The sequence below is a fragment of the Eupeodes corollae genome, chromosome 1, assembly GCF_945859685.1.
Source record: "Eupeodes corollae chromosome 1, idEupCoro1.1, whole genome shotgun sequence".
Lineage (NCBI taxonomy): Eukaryota > Metazoa > Arthropoda > Insecta > Diptera > Syrphidae > Eupeodes > Eupeodes corollae.
In genome coordinates, this window is record NC_079147.1 from 222,142,702 (window position 1) to 222,161,362 (window position 18,661).

General features: G+C 32.9%; 3 protein-coding genes across 3 annotated transcripts in view; 1 reads left to right on the forward strand and 2 right to left on the reverse strand.

Moving 5' to 3' along the window:
• Positions 1-1,935, reverse strand: part of LOC129941514 (septin-1) — a 32,819-nt gene extending 30,884 nt beyond the window's left edge. Inside the window, exon 1 of the mRNA XM_056050185.1 lies at positions 1,497-1,935. Within this exon, the coding sequence (XP_055906160.1) occupies positions 1,497-1,514 (18 nt within the window). The 5' untranslated portion in view covers positions 1,515-1,935. The remainder of the gene's footprint in view (positions 1-1,496) is intronic.
• Positions 1,936-6,634: 4,699 nt separating this feature from the next.
• On the reverse strand, positions 6,635-7,761 carry LOC129938927 (NAD-dependent protein deacylase Sirt4). The gene is made up of 2 exons (XM_056046764.1): positions 7,487-7,761; positions 6,635-7,425 (listed from the first exon to the last, which is right to left on the reverse strand). The coding sequence occupies exons 1-2, from the start codon at positions 7,662-7,664 to the stop codon at positions 6,686-6,688; spliced, it is 918 nt and encodes a 305-aa protein (XP_055902739.1). The 5' UTR covers positions 7,665-7,761; the 3' UTR covers positions 6,635-6,685.
• A 3,177-nt stretch (positions 7,762-10,938) lies between these two features.
• LOC129941137 (uncharacterized) lies at positions 10,939-12,586 on the forward strand. The gene is made up of 2 exons (XM_056049696.1): positions 10,939-11,095; positions 11,156-12,586. Exon 2 carries the CDS (start codon positions 11,182-11,184, stop codon positions 12,280-12,282), a length of 1,101 nt encoding a protein of 366 aa, XP_055905671.1. The 5' UTR covers positions 10,939-11,095; positions 11,156-11,181; the 3' UTR covers positions 12,283-12,586.
• The last annotated feature ends 6,075 nt before the right edge of the window (positions 12,587-18,661 follow it).

The window sequence follows — 18,661 nt, forward strand, 5'->3', positions numbered from 1 at the left end:
TATGGAAGGTTTCTGTTTTGCTAACTGAACAATTTTTCTGTAAGATCTTTCAGTAGTCATCCTTTTTGGGTCTCACGTCTTCGGTTTATTTTGCCATTTTAAAGCGTTTCTGGCCATTTTTGCTGAGCAGCCTAGGATGTCTTGAATATTTTGGTAGGTTTTTCCCTCCAAACGCAGTTTTCGAATTTCTTCGGTGTAAAGTCTTGACCGTCCCATTGTTAATTTTTGAGCTAATATTTATTAAGTTTTTATATGTTAGTATGTTACAAATACGTAAAACTTTATATAGTAAAATATTCACTTAACGAAAAATAAAACAAATTTAATTTTTAACACTTTTTAATTATAAAATCAAAAGCACTGCTATTTTTATGAACACTCCAGAGAGTTTGAAATATTGTGTGTTCACCAGCAAAAGTAGAGTATAATTTTAAGCTAAAAGTCTCTAATATGAAAACGAAGGACCGTTAGATGCAAGTAACATGTTAATATTTTATTGTAAGAATTTCCGTTCTTAAAATAGTTGACAATCTAATAAAATGTGATCAGCACTGCTATTTTTATGAAAACAACTGTATTTCAGACGAAATAAAAGGAGTATGGAACATTTGAAAAAATTCCGACGTGCAATTGTTTATTTCAACGCAATATAACTTAAACTTGTTGTTATGAGTATGTTAATAAGAGAGTGCTTCAACATATGTTTTGTTTATGATAGGTGTTTACTTTCGAACTAAACGTATGGGCCAACAACTGAGGATTCAAAAGACCGACTACTACTAGAGATTTGGGGCCGACTAATCAAAATTCTTTTAAATTGTGTTTTTCATAGGAAATAAACTGGAAGAAACAATAGTATTTTTAAAACCAAAACATTCGAAATAAAAAATTGAGGAAGACTTTATTTTAAAAAAAAAAGTTAATTGGCCGGCTACTGACTCCATCACTTTATGCTGCAAATTTAGAGTTCCTGACATTTAAAACGTATAAGACTTACTTATCCATCCAATTCACATGACTTTCATTTTCATTACAATTTTGGCTTTAGCCCAAATTAAATCATTTATTTGAAAGGTACTTTTCCTTAAACCAAATGTTCGTTCCATCAGTACCTACACAAAAATAAAACATTTACCAAAAAACCGACTGCAATATAATACCCTAACTATTATGACAGTAAAACATAAAAGAAAATAATTCATATTCACATTCACATTTTCGATCGAAACTTTGGAAGAGGGCGTCATAACTACCTACAAGTAGCAAGCAGCCTACCACAAAAGTGCACCAAGCCGCGCCCTTGATTTCCTTGCTTTTTTCTTCGAAATATATTCAACAGAGGAACACCAGAACAGAACGCTAACCCAAACCAATGCTAATGTTGCATTGAAGAAAGACCTTGTGCCCTTTTTTATCAATAAACTTTTACATTTAAACAAAAAGAAAACATGTTACAATGAAAATATTAAATTAAATTATGGGAAGCAAATACTTACGCTCTTGGTGTCTGACATTTTCAGTTGGAAACTTGCGTTTTTTCCTACTCCTCGGTACTTAGTTAATTATATGCACAGTGAATGAGTGAAATCAAGCGCAGGCAGAATAATAATAAAATAAAACTAAATTTTCTTTCTTTCTTTCTTTTCTCAATTTTTTCTCTTTTCTTTTGTATTGTTGGATTATGATGTTTTTTAATTAAAGTTTTTCGAGTTTTCAAAATTAAAACTTCAGATAACACAAATTTTAAATTGAATATGAAAGTGAAAATATGGAAAATTGTTTTGCGTTGGAGTGGAATGGAAGTCCACACAAGAGATAACAAAAGGATGAGCAAAATTAACTTCACAACAACGAGAACATAAAAATTTTCACCAAAGTGACTCAGTCAATAACTCCACGAACAACAAATCACGACTGCATTCGAAAAGCAACTGACACAATGAAAAAAAAATCTTGGTCCGGCTTTTACGAAAAATAAATTCATATATCTGTCGTTGTCTAATTAATTATATAAAATAAATGTATTTGCCTCTTTTTGCTTTAATTTGTTGCTAATGCCATCTCTCACTCTCATTAGCGAAAAGTGTAGGGGATATTTGTCTAGTGTTAGCAGGAATTAAAAAAAAATCCCATCACTTTGATACAAGAATTCCCTTCATACAATATGCCCCTTTTAATTTATAATGAGGGTTATTTTCGGACAGCTATTGGATTTTAAAAATGTTATTAATTTTTAAGCTTTCTTTTTAAATAAATTAATCGCATCGATTTAATGGTGTTTTCCATTGTTAAAATAAATCAATTTATTCTTGATCTTTTTTTTAAGTACTCATGTATTAGGCGCCAGTTATAGCTGTCATTGGTTTTCATCATTGAAAACAAACATTTGAATTTTCTTGACAGGTCGTTTATAGCTATCATTAAAGTTTCAATCATTGAAAAAAACTTCCTGATTGAAATCCACCGAAAAACTTTTACTGACAGAAATCTGTCATTGGAATGTGCAATTAGAACAGAAATCAGTGGAACGATTCGTTTCACTTTTGAGCATAAAAGTATCACCTAATCAGGAAAATGAATTTCCGTCAAGGAATTGGAAAATACATTTTAGAGAAAAATAAATGCGTAATTACACTTTTTTTCTCAAAAAAAAAATCTTTGTGTGATTTCCGATCGATCAGTATATAATTTTCATTTTCAATCAAAGGGAAACACCGTCAAATATCGATTCAAACATTTTTCCGGATTGATTTTAATGATAACTCTAACTGGCATCTTATGGTAAGAATTCGTTGCAGTAAAGGTGGTTTCCCATTAACAAGAAGCCACATTTCATGCAGAATATGACGATCGAATGAAGTAAATGGTATCAGTATTCAAAGAAAACATTTTTTGCATTCAATGGGGCAACAAAAATTGAATTGATTTATTTTTTATTTAAGATCAAATCTGCACATATAAATTTATCGTCTGCACTTTTACCCCTATAAAAATACTAATACAATTATAAAAAAAAAATTGGCTGGAAACCGTGGGTAATCACCAGCGGGGCATATCGTCTCAACTCCTCCTACGCTCCGTCGCATGCGATTACCGGCTCTATCCAACTATTACTCAATTTCGGCAGTTCCTCCTCGAGTGTTCTCCTCCAGTGTACTTGTACTTTCCTTCAATAGTGTCAAAGAGTTCCTGACTCGTTATACTATGCACGAGTAGTTTTTCATTGTATATACAATTGGGACACCCGTAAGAGGTTTCGTAGACATTAATGAAGATCTGCAGGATCCCGGAAATGGTCGCTATTTTTATTAAAGTTGCTGAATCCGTATTAAAGTACTAGGGCCCTAAAGTGTATGAAAAATGATGAATATGAGTTAAATCTACCTCCCGGGAATTGGTGTTTTTTTGCCAAAAATAGTATTTGGGCTTTCGTTTCTCTTCCTCATTATTTTTAAAACTCATCATCAGCGGAGAATGACTCTTTCGATTAAAGTCAAAACTAAGGCAAGTATTTTACCACCGATTTAATGTTGGTAACCTCCTTTTGTCAAAAACTTCAATGCTGCTGCTGAGAACTTAATCATAATCGAAACAGAATTTTGTCTTTTTCGAGTTTTCATGGTGTAAAGTAAGAACATAAATCCGTCTTTAGAAAGACGATATTTCTTAACGAAACTAAAACAAAAATATTTTCATTAAGAATGCGTTCAAATATTCTACCGTATATATGTATATGTACAAACCTTTTCTCACTCAACTCCATTATTTTGGAATTATTTCTTATTCTTCGGCGTTTAATTTGCTCGTAGCGTTCTTCATTTCATTGAAAATTGAACCAAATTCCAAAGGTGTACATTTTTGTAATAATTATTCTTGTCCAATAATTTGATGTTTTATTTTTGTTTGTGTTTTTAAAACTGTCAAATAACTAGATACTCGTTCGAAAGTAGAACATTTTTAGAAAACAACCGGCATATGATTTTTCTTTCATACGTAGTATAATTTGAGAGTACAATCGGAAATGAGTTTTGAATAGAATCCAAAGTATAATCGAGTTACATAGTAGGGCCCCTAAAAGACACAAAACCCTGAACTCACCTTGAGATTTCCCTAGCGATATCTATGTAGTTTGGTTCCACCTCCAGGAAAGACAATACTTTCAAGGTAATGAAAACTCTACCTTTTCTACTGGTTGTTTACAAGGAAAGGCTGAACATTTTTTTGAATGTAGAATTTCTGCTCCAGAATTTCTGTTCTCTCTCCAACCTCGTTGTCATTTAAAAGCCGGTAATATTTCGAATTTTGAATGATCTAAAAGTTGTAATAAATCAAATTCCTTAGATATAAATAGAAATCGGTCTCACGTTACTATTCTCGAAAATGAATTGCGGGAACTAGACATTTTATGTATTTAATTATTTATTCATCAAGCAGAAATCTAACTCTTCCAGTTTAGGATATACATAATTACCATAATTTATTAATAATAAATGTAATATTTATATAATTGAGAAAAACAAAAACTTAACAATAATAATAACAATTAACAAAAATATTTAAGTTTAACTGATTGAATAAGAAATTGATTGAAAACATATATTTTGAAGGTATAAATTGGCTCATTAAGGCCATAATTTGTGCGATGAAAATATTCATATAAAACATTCCTCTGAGGAACACGAAGATTTATAAGATTTAATAATGTAGGATAGAGAAGCAAGTACGCCGACTTTACAGAGTTTTAATATCGAATAATAAGCACCTTGTTTTGTAAGTTGGCATTTCAATTCGCCAATGTAGTTTAAAGATTAAATATCGAGTAAAGTTTCTTTGAACTTTTTCAATTCTATTACAGGAGTTTCTATTAAAAGGATTCCAAACCACACTAGAAAACTCCAACACAGATCTTACCAGAGAATTGAAAAGTGACTTAAGAGAATATGGATCTTTGAACTCTCTTGTGTTTCTCTTTAAAAAGCCGAGCATTTGAATGGCCTTGTTAACCGTATAGTCAATGTGTGGCAGGAATGAAAGTTTAATGTCTAATACGTCCTCAAGGTCATTCTTACATTCAACAAGTTCTAAAGTTACATGATTGAGTTCAAAATTGAATAGAATAGGGATAGTATGTCTAAAACACGACATAACTTGGCATTAAGAAATATTAAGATGGAGGAAATTAGACTGACACCATTCTGTTAATCTAAGTACATCTTCAAGAAGTAAATGACAATCACATAAAAATTTTTTTCCACGATACAACTCAAGGTCATCGGCAAATAAGAGACAAGGAGAAGATAAAAAAATTGACGGAATATCATTTATGAATAATAAAAATAGCAATGGGCCCAAATGACTTCCTTAAAGAACACCTGATGGGACACAAATATTTTTAGAATAATAGTATTCAATTTTAACAATTTCTACCCTGTTGGAAAAGTAAGATTTTAACCAGCTCAGAAGTTTACAGTGGAAACCGAGAGAATACTATTTATACAAAAGCACCCTGTGATTAACACGATCGAAAGCTTTAGCAAAATCAGTAAGTATTATATCTGATTGTATATGATCTTCAAAATTATTTGTGATATAATTAGTCATTAGAGACAGATTTGTAGTTGTTGATTTACCAGAAATAAAACCGTGTTGATATTCGAATATATAGTTACGTAATTGAAAAGATATCCTATTGTAAACAATCTTTTCAAACAGTTTTGGCATTGCAGAAATCTTGCTAATAGGCCGGTAATTGCTAATATCCTGCTTAGATCCAGATTTAAAGACTGGGGTAAGAAACTATCAAAAATTTTACCCTCGGAAAGAGATGCATTGAAAGTGTCCGTAATTGGTTTAGCCAGTGAATGAACACATTTATGGAAAATAATAGGAGGAATCCCACCCAGACCCTCCTTTTTACTTGCATCAAGCTCAAGCAACGCTTCTTCTACTTCGGAGACATCCAAAATCATAGAACCTATATCAAAAAATATAGAAACACTTGGTAATTAATGGTTTGAAAACGATTTCGAGTAAACCGATTTAAAATATCTAGCTAAAAGGTTGCAAATTATTTGAACATCACTAGTTGTAGAATCATTGAATTTCATGCAGCTTGGATAACCAGTGGTCTTACGTTTATATTAATAAAGTTCCAGAAACATTTACAGTTATTCCTTATATTAAATTCAATCGTAAACATGTAAGAATTTTACAAACATTTATTTAATATGTCAAATTCGCGTTGAATAGCATTATATTTAAATCGAAGATCAAGATTATTTTAATTTTGTTTATGTAATTTGAAACAATAAGGTAGAAATAAATCCGAAGAGACGGAGTCAACGAAGTCGATTATTTGCAATAACATTGCAACAACGAAATAATCTTCAAGGCTAATAAGGAACTTTGACAACTACGACCAACTTACAACTCATCAGAAAAATATTATGCAAAAATATCCCGACATCTAAAAAATATACAAAAATCTCAAAGGTTAAAACGAAAGAAAAACCCCACAGCCCACGAGCACTAGATCCGAGAGCAAAGATAAGAAAGAAAAAGTCAAATATTTAAACATAGATGTCGTTCAACTCAAAAGAAAGAATAATACTTCAAAGATAAATAATATTTTTTTATTTATCAACAATTTGCATAAAATTAGACTACCATTAAATTAAAAATTGAACTATTTAAAATTGAATAATTTAGGAATTACATCACCACATTTTGCAGACAGTTTAATTTCAGCTAGATGATCCGCTCTTGTCTCACCAATGGTCACAATGGCAACAGGTAAATTCAAATCTTTGTTCTGCAAAACCATTCTATAGCCGGAGAACACCATCAGACTAGATCCAAGGACCAATAAACCGTCGCTATTGTATATCATCTCAGCCACTTTATGTGCTCTGTCCTTGGGAATACTGTCTCCGAAGAAAACAATTTCCGGTTTCAGATTTCCCCCACAATCCGGACAAGAGGGAATTTTGAAATTTTCAATGTAGTCTAGTGGAATTTCTACATCACCATCTGGTCGAACCATGTCGGGTGCATCCTTAAATTCTGGATTGATTGTATTAAGGATGTTTTGGAACTCATGTCGGTCAATTCGATATTCGCAAGACAAACACTTGACTACATATCCACTGCCATGTAGTTCAACAACGTTTTTGGCCCCAGCCTTCGTGTGCAGGCGGTCAACGTTTTGGGTGACAATTCCTTGAATGCGACCCTCGCGCTCAAAGCGTGCTAGAGCATGGTGGGTGACATTGGGTTCGGTGCTTGAAAATGTTGGCCAACCCACAAAGTTACGAGCCCAGTATCGTTGACGAATAGCTTGCGATTTTACGAACTCCATGTGCTGTACTGGACGATGATTTGAACGCGCATATAAGCCAACACCTGCTGAACGATAGTCCGGAATTCCTACAATACACAACAATGTAGTAGTCTGCATGCCAAACACTCCTTCATATGGTGAGTGTACCTGATTCAGTTGATATTCCTGCACCAGTAAGAACAACAATGTTTGGCTTTGACATCAGGAAGTCCTCCAGAAGCTTGACATCACTTTCTAGAACTGGATTGTGCTTCGGAACAAACTGCAAAGTAGCTCCAGAGTTGGTGAATGTATTTCGAAAGCGCAGGATGTTAGTTAAACGCATTTTCTTCAAAATATATATACTTTCAACTTAAAATGTTTACGAAACAAAATATAAAAATGGAATCACATAACTTTGCGAAATATATTATCAGCTGTCAACAGAAATGACAATTCCACAAAATGTGGATTCCAAGTACAAAAGCCGGGTTCATGTTCATGCTCATGAAAATTAAGGGCACTTCTAGACCTATGTAAAATGTTTGCAAGTATTTTGAGTAGAGGTGAGAATCTCCAGCTAAAATATGGAAGTTTTCTTCGTGTCAATGCAGAAACTAAATGTCCGGAACATTATTCCCGTCAAAATTGAATTTTTCACATAATATGGGATGTATTATTCTGATCTTTGTGAAAATAAAAACATAAATATTTGGTTTTAGATACAAATTATTCAAAGTTTTTGAATAAATTTTCTTGTACAAAATTCTCCACAAAAATGGTACCTCAAACTTTTGCAAGGTTTTTAGCTGAGATCTGAAGAAAAAAGTTGGAGTCTAATTTTATGGCGACCACCGAGCACGAGCTTTCTATATCTATACAATTCTAAGCTTAAATCCAGAAGGATTTTTTTATTTTGAATGAGATTCAGAGTTCTTCTACACTATCAATTAAAGTCAAAGTAAAATATCACCTACTTAACCGAAACGTTACAATATTGATTATGCACCGAGTAAACGAATCGTGATAACATTTGTGTGTGTTTTATTTCTAGATCCTTCTGAATATTTCCTTATCGTTCTGCCAGTGTTCAAGTTCTCGAAATAGTATCTCATATTAATCAAAATAACTGTAAGCTTTCTGTTTTAAAATAGTTATAAGGGTCCAAATAGTTGTAAGGGTCCAAAAAGCAAATTTCTGCTATTTTTTAATAACATCAGACTTTCCGAACTTTACTTTTCTCCCAGAAGAAGTCATTAAAGAATATATATATTAGAAATAAAAGCCCGAGATAACGATTATAAAATTAACTTTGAAATAAATACAATTAAAAAGCTCTGGTTTCAGGTGGGCAATTAAAAAAACCATTTTGATGAGATTTTGTTCAAAAATGTAAAATGTATCATTTAAAAAACAACTTTGGAGCATAGCACTGCTTGCGCCGAAAGAATTAATTGAAAACAAAATTAAAAAGATGTAACTCAATGCTTTCTGCATTAAATCTGCTGCAGGATGAACTAGTTGAAGACTGAATTCTATACTCAAATTCAATTCTAAAATACAGAAAAGAAATTCTTAACAATTAGTTCTTAGAATTATTTGTAAGTTCTCATGTAATTATAGGTATATGCATACTAGGGTGATTCAATTTTTTTTTGTTTTTCTTGCAAACAAGCTAAAAAGTTTCAATTCAATGTAAAAGACGGTCCGCATCGCATTTTTCTATTTCCCGTAATAATCTGTCAGGTATTATAAACAAGAGACTTTTTATTATTTTTGTAGGGAATCAAACGCTCTACAAAAAAGGTGTCAAATCATTTTTTGACAAACCTAATAGTTTATAATTTATTTAAGGCCAAAGTTAAATTTATCGAAAAGGTTTTTGATGCATTCCAGCGAATTTGATGGTTTTATTGGAACAAATCACTCAAAAAATGTATGTTTATCTTAAATTTAGTTTCTTAGACAATCATTGCTAATAATTTTGTGCAATACTGCGATTAGTGAAACTTTTTGAAATCATTTTTAGCATCAATTAGCTTCGAAATCATAGTTCATCTTTTTTGTTTAATCTAAACACAAACAATTTTCTTTAATAATCATTTGAAATACTCACAAAAGGAAAATATCAACTAACAATTGGTTTTGTTTGAATACAAAAATGTATTCACTTTTTCAAGAATTGTTTTTAAAATTACTCAGTGTAATGCTGTCTAAATTAATATTGCTGTTGAAGCTTTTTAAACAATCTGGATAGCGTTGACGATGTTTTCGAACTACCTGTAACAAATATTGTAGTTGATTTTCATCTTTGGTAAGGTAATTGTTGTGTTCTTCGATTAATGCAACTCCTCTTTCCGCTACGTCATTTGTTACTTTTAATCCTTTAAAAAATTCAGCACATTCGATGTAATTTTCGTCAGCAGACCAAATTGAAATATCCTTTTCTTAAAAATAGAAATCGAATCGAACTACAATGATTGTTTTGATACAATATCACTTTTTGTAAAAATAATTCCTGCTCATTTTTGAGTACTCGATATCGCATCTAATTCCTAATTTAAGTACCACAAATGGTTACTCATTCTAGCACAACTGTTGCATCAACACGATCAAAAGAAGTGATTTTTTTTAAACAATTCCAAATCATTATTTGGTGCAAGAATAGCAGATGTCACCGTATACCATATTTTCAAGTAGAATAAAAAAAAGAAACTAAATTTAAGATAAACATACATTTTTTGAGTGATTTGTTCCAATAAAACCATCAAATGTGTTCTCCCTCAAAATATTATTTTTATTTGGGGGCCAACAAATATGCCTTCTTTGAGCTTAGCATCAAAGAGATTAGAAAAAATTGTTTTTAAATATTGAAAAGCAAATCGATCTTTGTTAAGTTCTTTTACAAACATATTAAGCTATGTCAAAATAAAATTTTTTGGATCAATTAGAGGATTGCGCTTAACATTAATTTGCAACTTTTGGTATAGCTGATTTATAAACCAAGAAGTAGTCCAAAATCTTTAAGATATCCACATACTTTTCAATTGGGGTTTTCGTATTTTATAAGCTTAATTAATTTTGTCATTTTCTCATATGATTTCCTGGAATTTACGGCGTGTACAATAGAAATAGATGGATTTTTGTTGCCCTTATTTAAAATTACTGATTTTACGATTAGTTTAGAAGAATCGATGAACAATCCAATATTTGGGTGATACTTTTATCTATCACTACACCTGCAGTAACCCGTCAATCGAGTATCAGCTAACAAATTCTACTGCTGAAGATGAGAGGCAAGTGAGGTCTTACTTTTTAAAAGTTGCAGATCTCTCACAAGGTCATTTAATTCACTTTGTGTGAAATCAAGTATATTCCAGTAGTAAACACTTCACTTTGGAACCCATTTTTGTTATAAAGATTTGAAAAGCTTCTAGGCAAACCAAGATTGCTAGCGAGGATTTATATCATTATTAGAATGTTTTTGATTTACAGTCCCCACTGTAGTGGATTGCATTCTACTATCCAATGACCAGCCAGATATCAAAACAAAATATTAAAATATTAAATATGATTAAAATATATCTCTCCCTTTCTTAATTCCAAACGGAATTTCCAAAAGCAACAGTAGATTTAATTTCAATTTTAAATCTTCTCGATTCGCAATAAACACAAATTTATTGATCGGGTAATAAAGTTAGAACTACAAATGTAAACAAAGTGTGATCTTGAGCTTTGAGTTACTATCGAGTTCATTAAATATTCAAAATATTATACGTAAGTTCCTCATAAATCGCATTTAAGAGAAAGCAAATAATGTGTGTCTTGTCCTTTTAGCTTAAAACGTACAAATCAGAAAGACAATGAAATATTGCAGGGAAATGTTTCTAAAGTGTCCCCCGCCCGATAGCGTTTCAGAGTCTCAACTTCTGGAGAACACTCCAAAAGCTATCGATGACGATGGAATACAGAAAAAAGGCAAAAAATCGAGGCGCAGGGAAAAGCTGCACAAAAACGCTTCTCTGGATGACTCCTTAAATTGGGTGACAGAAAGCGAGGAAAGCTCGGATGAATGTCTTACACCCAGGAGACGAAGGAGGAAGATACGTGCTGAAGAAAAAAACATTCAATTTGCCGTTATGAAATTGATTTTCGAAGCGCAATCGCAAGAAGTTAAAGATGTTATAAACGACTTGTACAAGTTACATTTAAAGCAGAAAAGAGCTGCAATGCGTAAGTTAAGACTTCGTATTTTAACTAAGAAACAAAGAAGACATCATCTTAAGTCTAAAAAGAACGTCAAAAAGGTTCTCCCCGGTTACCTTCACACAACTAACGTGGGCTTTTCATGCAACATTAAAATCCTAGCGAGCTTACAACGTCGCCGACGTAATCGCGGTAAGCCTCGCTCCAAGAGAAATTCACATAAGAAATTCCCAAGACGTAGACGCCGTTCCAATGCCAAGAAAGGAAACAGACAAGGTCGAAAACGCTACCTTCGAGCTCAACGACTCTTTGACAAAGGTATTTTCCTCGCCGGACGCAAGCTGCTTGACGAAGTCTGGCAGGCTGTTAAGGATCCAAACACTACTTCGACTAGTTTTTGCAACAACAACACTCACGGTCTAAGCAAGATCCATAAGAAACAAATCGAACTATACGAAAGAATTGAGGATGATTTGCATCGTTTAGATGCAGCTCGACAAGAAAGACAAGAAGCTGCGCTTGAAAGGAAAGCTAAAGAGCTAGAAAAGGAAACAACGAAAGGAGGCTTTAAAAATAAAATAGAAGCTAGGGAGGCTGCTCGCGCCGAACAGTGTTCATTGAGAAAGCAACGCAAAGAAGCTCGCAAGCAACGAGCCCTGGAAAAGAAGTCACAAAGAGAACAAACCAAATATGAAGAGTTCCTTAAACCTACGAAATACGAGATGACACAAAAGTTTAATAATGAAGGAAAAGCTTAGTTAAGTTTTCGAAATTAGATTTCCCTCGAAGTTATTTATATAAAGGTGCTAATTGTTTTTTTGTTTGTTTTTAGTAATAAGTTCATTTAAGAGTACGTACTTTTCTTGTGTTCAAAGAATAAAATATTCTCATGTTTAAAAATCGTGTTTTCAATATGGATTTGATATTCATTTGATATTGATTATTAAAATTAATGTCTGTTCTCCTAGAACAGCACTTTATGTGCAGGCGAATGGCTTGATTCAAATGTATTTTTTCTCTAAACTTGAAGTCTTGAATAAATGCCATTAATAATAAATTAATTCCAGAAATGTTTGTTTTATTTTTTTCATGGCAACAATTAAACATTAACGTTTGTTTTGGCAGCATCAACACAAATTATAAATTATCATAAATCTCAAAAAGACACAAAAATAACGTGCAGTATTGGTCTTGCATTTTACGAAACCAGAAACCCAAAATATTCAATATTTCAATATGTGAATAATATTTTAAAATTTTTCTTATAATCCAAGTGTTCTTATCTATGAATATTGAAACTCGCTAAAATGTCAGAACCATAATGTCTTCTTTGACGTGCATCTCCAGATCATTCCTAATGAAAGGAAAAAAGTTATACTTTCTTTATTGACTTCAAGCACCCCAACAAGCTAGGCTGCTTAGGTATATCCACAAAAATTAATACGCTGAAAGGACTCTACGCGAGTACCTAAACAACGTTGTGCAATGGAACAGAATGATTCTAAACGAAATCAGCTGTTAAACAAGGCTGTCTACTGAGCCCAGTTCTATTTTCACTTTTCCTAGATGATCTCACTACATTTTTACTCATTATTAGTTTTTTCGGCGCCACAATTAAAGCACTGTTAAATGCAGATTATGTTGTCATTATTTGCAGAGACTGCAAATATGTAGCAAATAATGATAAACAAACTCCAATCATATTGTAACCTATCGAATCTGATTAATACCAATAAATAGAAGGTAATGATTTTTTGCAAAGATATGCAAGAGAAGTAAAACTGTAAATGGGAAAATGTAGACCTTGAGGTGGTGAGGAAGTATAAATATTTGGGGGTAATCATAGCGCCATTAGTATCTCTACAAAAACATTTGAAGGCAAGGCTAATCAAAGCAAAAAAAAACTATCAACTGTAACTAGACAGGAGTTTTAAGCAAGAAGCATATTGCCTCAAGCACAAAGTTCAAACTATTTGAGGCCGTATTGCCATCGATATTATGCCATGCTGGCCAGGTTTGGGGATTTCAGCAGTATTATTATTAAAAATTGCTTTGGCTCCCAGAAAATACACCTACCTATATATTGCATCTAGAGACTGGAGTGGTACCACTCTATATCTTCACATTGAAGATGCATTTGCAGTATACAGTTATGTCACAGACATGCACCACTACAATACCTACAATATCATTTAACGTGATGGACGGATATAGCCATCAAGCTATCGGCGCCGTCCAATATAAACAATCACTTCCGTCAATGACCATTAGCAAAAATCTTTAACAGATAAAAATTCTTCCCAGGGAGTAACAATTACTTTTATGTAAACATAAATGTGCTGATTTGCACATCTTATCGATTGTGTCACCATCATTCCCGGGGATGATCGGTTAGTTATAAATAAGACTGTAACAGTCGATGAGGAGTCTTTTCTCATTTGATCACTTCGTATAGCCTATAGCTCTAATAGATTCATAATTAAGCTTAATACAATATATTTTACATTTTAAATTATTTCATTAGCAAGTGGTTTAGAACATTTTAATTCTTTACATCTTTAATTCAAATATATATAATAAAGAGAAGTGTTATTTAAAATTAATTTATGGTTCAAGGGAAAACGCTACTAAGAAAAACCCTTATTAGAATCTTAAAAACTAGTATTGCTTAGGCCCTATTATCAACAAAATGCAGAAGTTGACAGTAATTTTAGATGTTATTTTGGTTAGAAAGGTTTCTGATAAGATTGTTGTCAGAGAAAGAGCAGTTTAAGACAAATTTCTCTTGTTGTTTGTTAACAAGGTTCTTAACTGTTTAAGCATTAGCCTTATCATGGAGTCTTTTAGTTGAGTAATGCCATGGCAATCCGAGCATCATTTTCAAAACTTTATTTTGACTTACTTGAAGTTTTTGAATGTGCGAGTGAGCACAGTCAAACCAAACAGGTGCGCCATAAAGTAGTATGGGTTGGAAAATAGTTTTAAATATTATTAATTTATTTTGCTTGCTTAGACTTGAGTTCTTGTAAATGAAAGGATATAAAATCTTTATTGTTAAGTTGATTTTGTTAATTGTATTAGATATGTGTGTTTTGAAAGCAAGCTTTTTATCTAAAAATATGCCGAGGTATTTGCAGTTATCCGACCATTCGATTTCATTGGCACAGATTTTTAGTAAGTAACAATAATTTCTTCGACATGTAACCCATGTTGCTATTGTCTTCGTACCGTTGACTTTAATTTTCCATTTGTGAAAATATTTCTCAATAAGAACTATGGCTTCTTGCAATTCGGTAAAGACATTTTTGAAATAAAACACCGGAGGCAAATAAAACGGTATCGTCAGCAAATATTGCTAAGCTAACATTTGGGTTGGGAATCGGGAAATCAGACAAAGAAATATTGAATAAAATTGGGCCCAAAACAGATCCCTGCGGGATAATATAATTAAGCTTATTAAAAAAAATTGTTCCGGAATAAAAATTGGAATTGAAATAAAGGTTTTGAAAATAAAAATCGTGTTTGTGTTTAATTAAAAAACTACCCAAGTTGCAGGGAGTATAAAATGTTTTTTTTTTTGCTTTAGCGGGTAAAGAGACATATAACTACATATTAAAAGTTACAGAGTTACCAAACCATCGGCTACCTAACATAATCGTTAGAAATCTGCTTTCCAGGAATTCTCAATTCCTTGAAGAGTGGACTCGACTTGGTCTTGAACATGACTTTCAGTTGCTAGAATCAGGTATAGATGATTGGAAAACTTTATGCCCACTATTGTTTGGAAAAATTGAAGCATCCTTTTTTGCAACATTTGGAGAGTCGACTCAACAAAGTGAGTCCCGAATCCTATATGAAAAATTAAACTATGACATGGGTGTAAACAACTATTACTACGATTGATATCCTATAAGTACAATAGCCCTAATTTTCAAAACCAAAAGAGGATTTGCTGCGTTTAAATTACCAACCACACGGCAGCAACGACAAAACGCGGTGAACAATATGTAATCTCCAAGAAGCCGAAAATGTAACGCATTTCCTAGAAACATGCGCTTTCTGGGGAAAAAACGTCCTCAATAATGATGATATAATTTTAATTCTCAATGGTGAAAACTGGACAGCATTGTCCAATTTCGTCCCTACGGCGCTTAACTATAGAAAAGAAATTATCAACCAAGCTTTTTAATAATCTTATTTAAAAATGATCGAATACCTTATTCAATTTTCTTTTTGAAATTAAAACTATAATAATAATACATGTATGTATGTATGTCTTTGTATATTAATTTAAACTATTTTTTTCTGGCTGACGGCAAAAGCCAATGCTATAATTTGTGAATTTTTAATACAAAAATATGTACATAAATCAATTTTCTGCTTAATAAAATCACACATTTTACTACTACTATTACCACTCTTTAAGGAACACATATAGGATATAAGTACACCTTTATCTGATCGTAACATAGATAAAAATATTCTGCTTTTGAAATTGGATGTATTTTGTCCAAGGCCCTAATGTCTTATTATGCAGATTTAGGGGGTCAAGGTTATTATGACGGTTAATGTAATGTCATCCCACATTTGCCATGGTACATACTTACAGCTACGGAAAGAGCAAAAATAGATACGTTTGGAGACTCTCAGGGGATGAAATAGCAAGGAGACTTAAAAGAAGCAAGACATTTGGGAGCAAAATATATGAAAAGTCAAAAAGGGTACAAGGCAGAAACAACAGTTACCATGCGAAAAGCGGTTACTTTCATAGCTTGTCTTAAATTCTATCCTTCCAGTGACTAAAATAAGGGCTAAAAGCTGAGTATCAGTTAAAACAACAATGGCTTAAAGCATAATACGAAAAATGATACCACCCAGAGAAGAAAATTAAAAAATAAACCTGTTATGAGCCAAGTACACAAGGAGCATCGGATGAATTTTGCAAGAGAGCATGCTATTTGGTGCAGTGAATGGAAACGCGTATTTTCGGGTAAAAAAAAGTTTAACCTTGACATACTAACCATACATCAGATATAATGGTGTGGGGAGTTATAACCTACTATGGCACAAACGAATTTTAGTTTTTATGAACAATAATGAACAGGAAGAACTAAACATTCAAACTTGGAGGGTTGTTAAAAGTTGAATTCAATCTATATTAATCCTAAAATGAAGTCTTTGCTCAGCCGAGTACTAATATCCTAGATCCCCCAATTTGAGGGTCTAATAAATCGAAATTCTAACTCAAACCACAAATTGAGAATCAAGAATTCTAACTCAAAAAAAAAACTTTGGATGACTTGATTCGACACAGCTGTGAGCGCTCTATAAGTAAATATTAATCCGTTATGTTTAAAGACAATAAAATCCTCTTTTAAATAAGGTCATTATTATTAACCATTGTTGACGTCTATTGAAAATTTCACTTGCTTGGTTTCACGTTAATAGTCCACTTTAGAAAAGTGAAATGGTAATTTGTTTACCAAAAAATCTCGTGTCCACTTCGTAACATACCGCTTTAAGTCACGAAAACAGCTTTTTCCTTATTGTCTAAATTTCTACAGGTCTTATGGTGAACGCCTTTACCAAAATTGTTAAGCATAAATATCATACGCTCAATCGTTTCAGAGATAGATGCCAAAAAGTGTGCGCCTTTCAGCAAGTTTTTTAAAATTAAAATAATAGTGAAGAAAATATAGTTATAGTACTCAAAATGTCCTTTTGTTTATAATATTTAATTTTAACTATTTATCTAATCCAAACCATGTCCCTTATCAAATACAGTAATGTAAAGGGTAAAATTATTCTAGTTATGCGGCTGGGTTTTTAAAATAGGATTTTTGGGGAAATTACAAAAATGGTATCACTAGCTCCAGATGAATTACTTAAAATGTTATTTTGTAATTTGAAGAATAGATGTGGCCGACGCTGTGATTGCAGAAAAAAGAGGAGTTGACATTTAGGTATACATAAATTAGTTTTGGAGTATCTTGTCCCGTTCCTGGGGTGATTAAGAACCCCTTGACCATTTTTGTTTTTGAAAATAAAAACGGTTAATATGCTAATGGAATTTTATTACTTGTTAAAAACTTAGACGTTTGAAATCTTTTTTTTATTAAACTTTAATTTTTTTCACCAACAATTTAATTCAATAAAGTGTTGAGCGTTGCACTCTTTTTGCCTTCTATCTCTGAATCATTTTAGCAAATTGTATTTTTTTAAATTTAAAAAAGGTGTTATAAACAAGAAAGGACCTACAACACCGACGTCTTGGTCAAAACGTCCCCATCGAAAGTCGTAACTTTGAGGTAGTCATGGACTTCGTCTACCTAGGCTCCGCTGTAAGCGCAGAAAACAACACCAGCGCTGAAGAATAACTTGCTAACAGCTGTTTCTTAGGGCTAGGAAAGCAATTGAGTGGAAAAGTCCTCTCTCGAAGGACCAAAGTGTCGCTATATAAGACCCTTATCATCCCCGTTCTGCAGAAGCAATGACTATGAAAAAAACGGATGAAAGCACCTTGGGTCGTTTCGAGAGAAAAGTTCTTCGTGTGATCTACGGTCCCGCATGCATCGAAGATGGAACGACGAGCTGTACGGGCTGTAGACGTAGACATAAACTTAGCCAGAAGGGTAAAAGTCCAACGAATAAGATGGCTGGGTCACGTAGAGCGCATGGAAACCAATGCTTCGGCCCTCTCAATGGACCAGTAACAATACTGGACATACAACTATTCTAGACAATTTCAAATCTATCCCAGATCGCTTAGACTATACCACCCCAAAAATGGTATTTGGTAAAAGATTCCATGTGTCCATCCCTTCAAGATCCTTCTGGGAAGAAGAGGGACCCCTGGAAGACGATGCGGTACACTTCTATACTGACGGTTCAAAGACCGATCACGGAGTTGGATGTGGTATCTTTTCAGAACAACTGAATCTCAGTCTATCCTATAGACTTCCCAATCAATGCAGTGTATTCCAGGCAGAAGTAATGGCAATTAAAGAAGCACTATCCTGGCTCAAAGAAAACGTTATATCTTGTAAGGATATACGAATCTTCTCAGACAGCCAAGCCGCTCTTAAATCTCTCGCGTCTGTCTCCACAAACTCTCGAACAGACCACGATTGTCAATCA

What these genes read in the sequence shown, in the direction of transcription:
- LOC129938927 (XM_056046764.1), bottom strand. Translation starts at nt 7,664, where the DNA reads ATGCGTTTAACTAACATCCTGCGCTTTCGAAATACATTCACCAACTCT. An exon ending in AGGAATATCAACTGAATCAG is followed by an intron (nt 7,426 to 7,486) that starts GTACACTCACCA and finishes TGTGTATTGTAG; the next exon opens with GAATTCCGGACTATCGTTCA.
- LOC129941137 (XM_056049696.1), top strand. Translation starts at nt 11,182, where the DNA reads ATGAAATATTGCAGGGAAATGTTTCTAAAGTGTCCCCCGCCCGATAGC.